Source organism: Sorex fumeus, unplaced genomic scaffold (genome assembly GCF_029834395.1).
Source record: "Sorex fumeus unplaced genomic scaffold, SorFum_2.1 ptg000122l, whole genome shotgun sequence".
Lineage (NCBI taxonomy): Eukaryota > Metazoa > Chordata > Mammalia > Eulipotyphla > Soricidae > Sorex > Sorex fumeus.
In genome coordinates this window covers 27,480,208-27,492,742 of record NW_026606179.1, presented here as the reverse complement: position 1 = coordinate 27,492,742, position 12,535 = coordinate 27,480,208, and the positions used below count along the sequence as shown (strand labels likewise).

Below are 12,535 nucleotides of genomic sequence, written 5' to 3'. Positions count from 1 at the left end.
ACTCTGGTTGCTTCTGTTATGGGGATGGGGAGGGGAGAGGGGCTGGGGTGGCAATCAAGTTCCCATTTGAGAAAATTTGTCCAACTTCATCCTCAACCTCTTCCTTAGTCTCTAGGAGACTGGGGGATTGCTCCTTGCATGTGAGACACTCATTTCTGTGAAGAACATGGGCATACCAGGAGAGCAGTTTCTCCCAAAACTACTGTCTGCCTCTCCCTGTGTGCATTAAGTCAGGCCGTGGCTTCCAGGCAGCAAACTTGCTGATGGCTGCAGGCAAGTGAGCCTGGTTCTGTGCAGCTCCTGGTCCCTGGAGTGATATGCACAGTCAGATCATCACAAACACATCACTACTATCCAGTATAGTGTCTGGAAGTGCCTTTTTCTTTTCAAGCACAGCAGGTCCATATTTAACATGACATTAGTCTGCTGCACTATTGAGTTAACTATAAAAAGAGATGATCCTTCTGGACAGAATCACTATCCACCAGACAAAATGATTAAATTTATAGCTCAATTGGTGCTGATCAATAGAAATGAAATGTGAAACAATAATGTGTCCAGCAGAAATAGCAGCCAACGAGTCATCTCAGGCATCCCATATGTCCCCATGTCACATTAAAGGTCTCTGCTCATGTGAGACTGTCTAAACTAGGGGTGGAGAATATTTTTTCTTCCAAAGACAATTGAGATATTTATATTTGAGACATTTATAATCATTCGTGGGCCAGAGAATACAGGCAGACTGGTCCTAGGCTGCCAAGAGAAATTATACATGTCTGGCCTTCCATGTATCTGGGCCAAACCACATGATTTGTGGTTTATGTAGCCCACTTAGACAAAATGGTTCCCAATTCTTGTCTAAATGTATGTTTCCCTTTTTCTTTAAATAACAGTACCTAGTCAGTAGGATAGTCTTGGTCCCATGAGAACAACCATTTCAAGGGTCTAAGGCTGACACAATGAAGGATGATATCTCATTCTGCTACATTTTCAGTGTTTGGAGGCTCCTACCAATTGTGCAGTATCACATGGTCACATCGGAGGTTTGCCTGAAATGTTTGTTTCACAGAAAACATGGCTTTCCAAAGGAGAAATATAGCCTGTTCACAACTCAAGGCCAGAGTAGGTGATGGTTCCCCAGGGCCACGGGATACCCAAAATTAAACTCTTGAATCCCTGCTTATAAGCAGACAGATGAAAACTTTTGATCTTTTTATGAACAACATCAACAACAAATATGTATATGTATATATAAACTTATTCTCCATTCTCCATCTCCACCAAGTAGACTGGTCCACATCTCAACTTAAGATGTGCATTCAAAGCTTTCTCCCATTGGAGGAGTCTGTGTTCTGTGTTCCATTTTATACATGTCTTTTTCTCTCTTACTCTTCCTTCAAACTTATCTAAGTAAATTTCTTTAATTAAAACTATTTTACAAAATGACAATTTTTTAAAAAATCTATTATTTATGTGCATCACAAGCTCCTGCTACTTGGGGCCAGAGTGATAGTACAGCAGGTAGGGCGTTTGCTTTGCATTCAGCCAACACGGGTTCAATCCCCGGCATCCTATATGGTATCCCAAGCAGTGCCAGGAGTAATTCCTTTGTGTAGAGCCAGGAGTAACCCCTGAGCAATGCTGAACCCGACCCAGAAAGCAAAAAAAAAAAAAAGAGAGATCTTGTTACTTCATACAAATCTATTATAGAATGAAGAATGATAGCCCCAAGGTAGGTCTCCTTCTTCAAGACATGTAATCTGAGCAAAATGCATGCATTGCAGAGAATCAGAAATGTCAAGATACATGAAAATACTGTAGAAATAGCATCTTTCAGCAATTCAAAGTAGTAGTAAATCCAATAACTGCAAATGAACCTAAATGTCTCATCTGTGAGGAATAAATTCATTTACAGTTGGGTTCTAAGGACAAGGGGAAAGAATAGGTCTGATTTACATCACACTTCTCCCAATGACCTCTTCCTTGAATGATCCCAATGGAGGGTGCCTCTAACTCCAGCCTCGATGAAGTCCCAGAAGGCTACATAGATGTCCTGACTACTTACAGTGCTGTGCACTGTGTCTTAGTTAGGCATCATCTGGCCAAGAACGAGAGATTAAGACATTTGGGCTGCAATAGGCCTTAAGGTTTAACATGGATGTATGTATGTATGCATGCATGCCTATAGAAAGGATATTTCAAAGTCATTCTTTATTCAACTGTTATTTATCAATATACAATAGTTTATAAACAAGTGTCTGACCTTGTTTCCAATCTTTATTTAAAAATAAATATTATTGACAGTGAATTTTTAATTATGATGTGTCTTTTTTAATCAAAATGTCTCAAACGAAATAATTTACTTCAATAAAAAAGAAAATCCCCCAAAGAAAAAAGGTAAATTAAAAAATCCCGAAACACATAATTTGCTAAAAATATTTTGCTTTGTCAGAAAGGCTTTGATCCAACATTTTTACATGGTATCCTAAAGATAACTGCTCAACAGTTCGTGCAAAATGAAGATTTAGAGGAAAAGTTTAGAAAATAAAAATACCTAGAAGTAGAGAAATCACTGATCCCATGCAGAATGCATGGGCCAAACTCCATCTTACTTGGAAACTAGATGCATTTTTTTTAGTTGTTCTACATTTTTTATCTTCCAAAAAATATGATTGATTTATTTTCCATGTGGACTCTTCATGCTTCTCTCAGTCTGTGTATGTCCTTCTGGCGCTGTGGTCCTCTTCCAGGGTCTAGCAGGCCTGGAATCCCCACAGGGGTGAGCGATCAGCTGTGACATTAGTGCCCCAGAAGCAGGCGAAGGAACTTATGCAGAGCTAGCAGGAACAGGGACAGGAGGGGGTCTGTGGTGTAGCTAGGATCAGTGCCTACAGGGGATAAGAAAAAGGGAATGGTTAGCCAGATCCTCCATAATTTGAGGCTGATGAACAATCCTGGGAAATGAGACTTCTCCCTTTCAGGCCCTTGGGAGCACCACAGCAGCTGGTTGCATCCCAGCATAAAGAAAGTATGTTTCTGCTGCTTGTTATCTGCTGATAACAAATCTGAGAATTTCACTGTGGTCAGATTCAAAGTGACCATGACCTGGAGGAGGGTGTAGTTCTAAGTCATCATTTCAGCTCTATATGCTGAAATGACAATATGCTTTTTCCCCACCCTACAATGCAAAGCATCTTCAATATTAGAGGCCAAGCTTTCTTCCTCCATGAACTCAATGGGATACTCCATGATTCAACTCAATTTTATCTCTCCCACTTCCTCTCTGGAACCTGCCTGGGCTGCAAAACTTAGCCTTCACAAGTTCCCATTTTCATGGTTCCAGTTCTGAGCATTCTTTTCGCATGCTATCACTCAACCTTCAGGATGCCAGTGGAAGTTCAGAGGTCATTGGTTGGTAGATTCTACTCCTAGTGTTCCCAAGGAATGACTTCCAAGTCACCGACCTGCTTCTCCAATGTGTGACCTTCTGACCAGAAGCATGTGCTTTTATCCTGCTTCCATTGGGATTTTTACCCGCCTCCTCATTTTTCAGCAGAGTTTCCCTAGTATTGGGTGGCTGCATGCATTTGCGGAAAAGCTCACTGAGAAACCATTAGTTTGAGTCAAATCCATTTTGTCTCCAACTGCCACAGTATAATTTCTAGGTGAGAAGTAAGAAACCTGACAACTCCTGGAGATTAGTAGAAAGACACCAAGGATAGTTTTCACTATCATTAAGAGAGAGATATGGAGGACTCTCACTCATTGTTACCAAATCCCCCACTTCACCAATTTCTTAAGGTACCTATCAAAAACCAACCCAACATTCCATCAATGGCCCGAGTAGTCAGACCACTTTCCTGCTGGGTCCTTTAAAATATCCCTCTGGCTTGTTCCTAGCGGAACACCAGGACACCCCTTATTTGTATTCTAATCATGATGTCAATTCTCAGATAAATATTTTCTTGTACTTTTAATGACAGTCTGATATTTTTCTAAGTTAACATGTAAAAGGCAGAATGCTTCTTTCAAGTTCTGAAACCACTGGGAAATGGATTCCCAAATCCTGGGATCAGCAGTGCTCACTTGCATAGAGTTGCCTTCCTGGTGGAAGTTATTACCAGCCACATTCTACAGCTAGTGGCCTCTTCCCATTCACCCTGCCCAGCCAGCTGGACTAGAGCTCTGCCCCTAGAGGAGAAATACAGAAGGTCCTACTCTGCCAGAAGATGGTGAGGTTATGGCCACTCCCACTTAGCCTTCTGAAAGAGTAGCTACCAGACCAGCTAGACTTGAGGATTTCTGACCATGTGGGGGCTGAACCCAGGACTTCTCTCCAATTGAAGGAACCATCAGTACTTTCTATCCAAGACAATCCAATGCAAATCTTCCCTGTTCTGGGTATGGTTGTGTCACAGAATTCACTTTATGGGTAAGAGAGGTTTTCACTCTGTGAAGAAATAGAATTGGACAAATGTCCAGGGGCTAATTCCAGTTGGAGCCCATAGAATTCCACCTGTCCACATGCAGGGTGATGGACTATGCCTAGACTTTTGAGTGAAAAGGTAGTATAGGCCATCAGTTGTGCAGATCCACTTAAACTGTCTCAGACCAGTGCCTAGTCCCTGTCAAGAAGCTGGGAAAAATGAATCCAGATGCGGCAAACTATCTCTCTATATTTTTTCAGGCAGCTGGCACTTCTGGAGGTTCTCCATGAATTTTAGCCCAGTCTTTCTGCTGCCATGGGTAACACAGAGGACTTCTGAGTATGAGGATTGCAAAGAATGGGGCCCTCCATTGCTGCTACCTGATGCTATGTCTCCTGGGAAGGATGAGAGTGCATGCCATGCGGAATAGTCAGGAGCCTGGATGTAGTCAACAAGGTGCCAGAGGCTTCAGGGACAATAGCAGCAGAGTGTCTCTTGATCTCAGGTTCATGGGCTAAAATTGTGGCCAGACTGGCCCGAGGATTCTTGAATCTCAGCTCAGACCTTCATGCTCCTGCAAACCCTGACACTTAGGATGGTGGCAGGTGGGATAGAAACACTGTTAGGCATTTAAAATGTGAGTGTTGTGAACAATGGATTTCAGAACCTTCAGCTCTGCAGAAGCCTGAGTTAAATGGAAGATATTGAGAACGTCTAACTTGCATCCAATTGTTGCCTCAATAATATAGCCATTATTACCTACTCATTCATTATTACCTACTAGTTTTGCTTACTTGTGTTGAGGAGTTTTTAAATTGCATACAACATCATATAGTCCCAGACATGAAACTGCCCCTGTATGTTGGGTTAGAGAAGGAGCAGCAGGGACTAGAAATGTGGTAAGGTGTTCTCAAGATAGAGTCTAGGCAGAGTGTACCAAGATTTGTAGTATCTGCATCCACAGAGGCTGCTGAGGTTTGGCTGGCTCAGCATCCTCATGGGACAGAGCATAGGAGGCAGGATGGGGCCATGGACTGGCACTTGGTACAGCTTTCAAGTCCAGCTCTATTGTGGGCTTATGTGATACTGGTTGACAGTGTCCACCACACTAGGTTTTGAGCAAAACTGTATTAGGTATGCAGGGATGCATCTATGCATAAATTTATATAGCTCAAAACCACAGGATTCAAGGGGCCCTGTATGAAATACAGATATAACAAGAGCATTGCAAAGAATGTCAACAAATGTTTCCCTTCCCTCAGAATCGAATCCTAACATCTTTATCCTAGAAAGGCATGCCACACCCTGAACTAATGGTTTGGCCATATAACTTGCTTTGGTCAATGAACATTGTCAAGAGAAAATCATGAAGAGGTTTAAAAGAGTTTGTATATGAAGTGTTGCCCTTTCAAGGTGAACCACCAAGAAAGAACTGGGAATGACTGCCTGCGCTAGATAACAATCTTGAGAGGTTTCCACTGAAAGCTTGTAGTAAACTAGTTTCCAACCAAAAGGACAAATGGACACTATGGTGTGAAAGAGCCAAGCAAAGCCTAATAGAAGCGACTATTAATCCACAGCCCCAAAGTTAATAAATGCTTCTTCAATCATATAAAAACTTCTGTGTGTCACGGTTGCTTGTTACTAAGCAAAAGCTCACTGTTACAAGAGAAGTACCTGAAACATGGGACTGGAGCAATAGGACAGTGGGTAGGGCATTTACCTTGTAGGTGGCCAACCCAGGATCAGTTTCTGTTATCCCATATAGTCTCCTGAGTTCTTTCAGGAATGATCCCTGAGTACAGAGCCAGGAATAAGTCCTGAGAACTGCTGGGTGGGATTCAAAAATAAAACAAGACCATTTTTGAAAAAACAGTGACTGAAACCAGTGTCTTACAAACAGACATCAACCAAAAGGACAACACTGCTACTTCTCCAAAAGGTTCTAAAAAAGAGCATATTTGGGGATGAGGAGGGAGTCTGTACCTCCTTCGAGAAATATTTTCCAAGAGAAAAGCAGGGCAAATACCACCCCTGACTATAGATAGACTCCCTTGGATCTCTGTAGGCAGAAAAAGGATCCACATTTTAATCACAAGATAACCTTAGTCTATTGTTCTTTTCTTTCCTCAGATGATTCAGAACAAGCCCAGCAAGTCGGACTCCCAGCCTGGTTCTGGAGGAACAGGGGTTGGGATTTAGGAGTCTGGTAAGCTACTGTTTATTCAAAGAGACTGACAATTGTCTAGAACTCAGCTGAAGGATCACTTAGCATCTATGGAGGAGACAGAACACCCAGTGCTGTTTGTGCTTATCCAACTCCCCAGGAACTGAGATGGCTCAGCATGTGGGGTCTCCTAGACTGGACTCTGAGTATGTGACCTAGAGACCTCTGTGTCAGCCCATGGGGGCTGCTGTGTCGATGGAATGTTCATGGCCTCTTTATCTATTTTTTTCCTTTCCGAAGCAGTGCCTGGAATAACAACGGAATAGGCACTCATTTATTTGTCATGATTCAGCTGGAAAATCAGGCTGCTTGAAAGTCAGGGAAGTCCTTGGATGGAATTGAAGCTGATTCATTCTTTGTATTAAACAAGTTTCAACATTTGGATAATCATTGATAAAGAAATCAAAGCTGTTCTGGCTCTAAGAATATAAATTTTTATCATTTAGAGAGTGGGATAAAACAGGACCTAAGGCCATTTAAGGGAGAGGACCCCCCAGAGAAAACAGAAAAGCGCCAGTCACTGGAGGCATGCCAAAGACACCAGCCCTGATGGCTCTAGCTGTAACATTTCCCTTCTCCACTGATCTGCAGGGGCAGCTGGGAAGCCTTATTAAGAAAACATGGAGAGCAAGCGGCTGCTAGGGTTGGGGAGGAGGGGGAGGGAGCTCTACTTGGGTGGGCACAAGGTTGATCCCGCCTTCCCCAGGCTGACCCCAAACCCATGTCTGATGATAATCAATTAAGAAAACAATTCAAGAAAAAAGAAAACATGGAGATCCAGAGACCATCCCAGGCCCACTGGTGAAAGAAAGAAGGAGGCTTAACTGTCCCAGAGGGAACAGCTATTACCCTGCCAGCCCTTGGAAGATCACAGAAACATCTCTCAGTCTTGAAGGTCACTTCCCCATCAGGAATCCATAGTCATTGCAGGTCTGCCAGTATTGGTGGACAAGGAGCTGGGCTTGGAGTTTAGTATCCCTGAGGGTCTGGGAAGTTCCGTGAGATTGTTTCCATCCTAGTATGCCCTACCCTTCATTTAAAATCTTAAATTTATTTCAAGAGTAAGCAAAGTTCAGATATAGTTGAGGCCTGGCTCTACATATAAGAGTAAAGAGAAGCTCATTCTAGTTTGTGTAGTTGAGACCCTGGGAGTCCTGTCCAGAGGTGACACTGGATTCTTTGCCTCCCTCTCCATTTGCTTTAGGAGCTATCCCATTTGGTCAGCTAGAAAGAACTCACTGTGACCCTGTGGGAATTAAGTCCAGAATAGGGGGTGACCAGCCACAACCCCAGCAATCTCCTCTCTAGGAATCTAATTTGCTGGCAGTGTAGGCATAGACACAGAGAGCAGGGTGCCAGAAGAGAGCAAATCAGTCTTAGTAAACAAAGCTATTCACCAGGATCACGGACATACTCCCAAAAGGTCTGGGCCAAGGCTCTCAAGGCCAGTGGTCACCTTGGGTCAGGCTGAACCAGCTACTGGCATCTGTTCTGCACTTTGGACTCTCATCACACATCTTTGGGCTTCCTGACTAGGAGGCTGGATAATGGGCAGAAGACCTGCATGCTAAACTTCGTTTCCTTTCCCTGTGCTGCCATCTGAGTATAAGAAGGCAACAGTAGAAACCAGACTGGACTATGTGATTGCTGAGCCCTGACATCCATTAGTACCTAGGCACAGGGGCCTGACTTCCTGGGATACCTGCGAAAAAACTGTCTCTCACCTGTAGGGAGGGCAGAGTCCCAGAGGACAGCTGAGCCAAGCTTCCTGTCCATCCCTGCCCTAACGTGCTCCTGATCCTTGCCAATCCCTATTTGTGACAGAGGGCCACGCCCTACCAAGCTAAGGTCTCCTTTTAAAGTTTCCTGTAGCCAAGGTGCAGGGGTTTCTCTTGGGATATGCAAGGGTCGATAAAGTAAAGTCAAGAGGGGCATCCAGGCTACTATGCCTTTAAGGTGGAGCATGCAGTATGGTCCAAGGAAGCAATAGGCCAATGGCCAGGCATTGTTGGGGATGCTTCAACATGCTAACCTTTTCCTCTCCTTCCCCACCCCGCCTCTCTGGATATACATCTACAGCGTCTAAGGGCAATTTTAGGAGTTGGTCTGATCTACAGAAGGGTATGCTTTGGTACAAAGAAGAATGTTTTTAAAAGTAAATTATAATTCAAATCGGGCTAGAGCAATAGCACAGCAGTAGGGTATTTGCCTTGCTCTCGGCCAGCCTGCCTGTCTGAGCTGGGTCCAATTCTGCCGCCCCTCTCGGATAGCCCAGCAAGCTACTAAGAGTATCTCAACCACATGGCAAAGCCTGGCAAGCTATCTGTGACGTATTCAATATGCCAAACACAGTAACAACAAGTCTCACAATGGAGATTTAACTGGGCCCACTCGAGTAAATCGATGAGCAATGGGGAGGACAGTGCTACAGACAGTGCTATATGAAAATTAAGGACTCTGGCATATAGCTACAGATTTGGGAAGACCTAGCAACCATAGGCCTGCTTTCCCATACTACTGTGGCTCAAACCTCATAGTTTTCTCAGCAGAAATCCCTCCCTCATCTCCCTTTGCACACTCTGACCCTTTAAGTAAGCTGTCTTCTCTTTGCTTCACTTCCCTTATCTCATCGCTAACCTGGCCCTGCAAACCTTGCTAGTTTGTAGCCTTAGAGCTCCATTAGTACAGGATCTGAGAGGCCTGCTTCTTCTAATTCTTTACTGCTTCCATGAAGTTAGGGCTTTAACATTCCTGGCTTTCTGATGTCTGCTGTCCCCACCACACTGATTTTATGCCTTTCCCTGACCCCTGTACCAGACAGATCAGCAGACTAGCCATAGCTGAGAGAGAAAATGCCATTTGTAAGCTGCTTCCATTGTTGCTGGTCTAATTAAAGCCTCTTCATAGATACTTATCCCAAGGGCTCAGTTGGGTAAAATTGGGTAGTAATAGAATTGGAGAGCATTTCTGCCATGAAATGAATGTGTTTGTACTGGAAACACTCAGTGCTGTTGAATTTTAAAGTAAGTAGAGAGCCTTGCATGCAGCCAGCCCCAGTCTGATCGCCAGGACTTAGTGCTATAGTTCCCAGAACACTGAATGACAAATGGACTCTGAGTACTCCTAGGTGTGGTTTAAATCATACTCTATACCCACAGACAATAATAAAATTAAATTAAAGTGATGGAAATGGAGATATTTGAATGAAAGGTGTTTGTGATGCAGACGCCACTGGTCTTGTACTACACTGACCACGTGTCTGCAGGTCCTCCCCAGGCTCCCAGCTGGCTTCTAGATACAAGGGGAAACTGTCCTCCTGGTGGTGGTGGACATCCTCCGGAGTGAGACCCACATAACAATCCCAGTGCATAGTCATGTGGCATCTGCTGACACAGCACCAGTGCTCAGGCAGGTTGCCCTACCTGGAAGTGCCTTCCAGCAATGTCCTCTCTCCTTTGCATAGCCTGAATCCTGGTCACTGGTCTCCCCAGTGAATCCTAAACTTGTTTTCTGGGTCATGTGTCACTACCTCCTTCCAAAGATCTGGAGAACTCTCCAGAAAGTAAAGAACCTCCAACAGCCCCTCTGTTCACTCCTAGGACAAGTCTCCATCTCTATGCCACACCCCTGCCAACAATCTCACCCTCACCATTCCCATGCGCAAGCCCAGTCTCAGCCTCTCTTCCCTTTCTGCCAGGAGTAGACTCGGGAATTATTCCTTCCTTTTGGTCTATGTTTTTACTCTGCCTCTAGCCTAGAAAAACTGGCCCCTCCAAAAAGCCCTCCCTGAACACCCAGGACAAAGGAGTCCTTTGCCTGCATCTCATGTCCTCATAAGCAGGTCAGAGGCAGTGGAAACAGTTGGAACTCACCTGACAGCCTATTCTGGGCCCCACTTACAGCTGGGGGTGGTGATCTGTGTTGGAGCTTATTCACAGATAGGAGTGAGCTGCAGGAAGCAGACCCAGCCTAGCTCAAGCAGAAAGAGTCAAGTAACTTCAGAACAATCAAGCAAAACTAGCTAGTGCTTATGAGAGACAGGCACTAATCCAGTCTTCCAAACTGTCTGAGTCACTATTTGACCACTATTTTATAGATGAGGGATAGAACAACGACACAGGAATTACAGGAAGTTCAATTAAATTGTAATTTCATATAAATTTTCGGGTCATTTCAAGTCATTTCAAGCACATGTATATTATAAACATTAATCGTACATACTTCTATGAAAATGGTGTTGGCTGTCTATTGAAATTCAAACTTTATCAGAATCCTATGCTTTTATTTAGTAATCTGGCAGCCCTACCAAAACTATGCCAATAACTCAGAGCCTTAGTTTGGCTTTTTTTTCCCCCACATGCCTCACTGCCAAGAATGCTGCTTCTTAGAATCAATAATAGGAACCTCCTTCCCAGTGCCTTGCTTGATCACTCTACACTGTTTCCAAGAGAAAAGTGTGTGTGTGTGTGTCTCAGGGGGTTGGGGAAGGAGGTGCTAATTCCCTGTATTTTAACAATCATAATGACCTTTTAATGTAGTCAACTTTCTTGCTAACTCCTTCTCAGTTTTTCATTTCTTTTGAAATGAGATCTTGGCCCAAATGATCCTTTAATAGCATCACTTAATGAAAATGGTTAACAGGCCTTTCCCTGGGAAGTTCTGACCATAGTCAGCATTAGGGTAGTACCCAAGAGAGACGACATGGGGAGTCCAACAGTGCTGAAAACAACTCTCCAGGGGAAACCCACAGGCAGGTCCAGCTTCTCTAAGTTCTGAGGCTGTGGATGCTAACTGGCACTTCTCAGTGACAGGAAACATTTTCCCTTTAACTCTCTCTGGCCTGTGACCCAAACTATAATGGAGTTACTTAAATCAGAAAGAGGAGTACTCACAGGGAACCTGCCTCACCTAACAGCTCTTCTCAGAAATCAGCAGAAGATACCAATCAATTCCCAAACAAAGTCTCTTCATGCTATCTCTGGACTTCCTTCTTCCCCAAATCAGCTACCTGTCTCAAATATTCTTAGGCAATAAGACCACTAGGCAACCAATAATAAGACTATCAGGTAACCAATAAACTGAACAAATCAAACAGCTTCCATTATTACCCATAACTATCTATATCATCCATTTTATCCGTAAATCCCTGGTGCAATTTGCAATCCAGTGCTTCTTGCAACCTTCATAAACATAACAAACTCTTCCTTCTGCTTTGCTTTTTCAGTAGGTAGAATTTGGTTTTGGATCAACTTTAGGAAATCGGTGAGAGCTGAGCCCCTGCCAGAAATATCTTCACCTCCCTACTCCTTTAGGTGTCCGGGCTCCAGGCATGAGGCATTAGGTGTCAGGACTCCCACATGAAAGGTATACTCATCATTCAGGCCTTCACTCTTACCCCCAGTCCTTTACTCCCTACCCTCTGACTGCAAAAATCCCATCAATCTTCCCAGTCTAGCTCAGAGGCCCCCACAAGTCAATCTCCAAGATCTTGAGACATAAAGTATGTCCCGTTTGTTGCTTGGATCCCTTACCCCTCATTTATCACATAATCTCTCATCTGGTAGCAGTCACATTCTTCATTGGTTCCCCACATCCACTAACCACAAATTGGCATGTGCCCATTGCTCAGGCCCCAGCCTCAGAGCTTAATCCCCCAACTCAGGTTGAAGGTCAAACTCCTGACCTGTCTCCCAGCTCACTATCCAGCCTCTCATATCCCTTTCAGCTCCATGGGCCTCAGACCACACTGCTCTCTGGTACCCACTTTTCAATTGCTACTTCCTCCTCCTCTTCCCTGACTTTTGTCCTAAGAGCTCCGAAGAAAGTGCCATTTTTTCTCGGTTTGTCTATCATGGGCATATTTAACTTCTGGTTCTTGAAT

At 44.0% G+C, this 12,535-nt stretch overlaps 1 protein-coding gene across 2 annotated transcripts in view; it reads right to left on the bottom strand.

Annotated features, from left to right (window-relative positions):
• Positions 1 to 2,257: 2,257 nt before the first annotated feature.
• The window catches only part of VSTM2B (V-set and transmembrane domain containing 2B), a 31,037-nt gene continuing 20,759 nt past the window's right edge, over positions 2,258 to 12,535 (bottom strand). For both annotated transcript variants that reach the window (XM_056135926.1, XM_056135925.1), the window contains one exon: positions 2,258 to 2,888. In XM_056135926.1, coding sequence (XP_055991901.1) covers positions 2,800 to 2,888 — 89 coding nt within the window. In that variant the 3' untranslated portion in view covers positions 2,258 to 2,799. The remainder of the gene's footprint in view (positions 2,889 to 12,535) is intronic.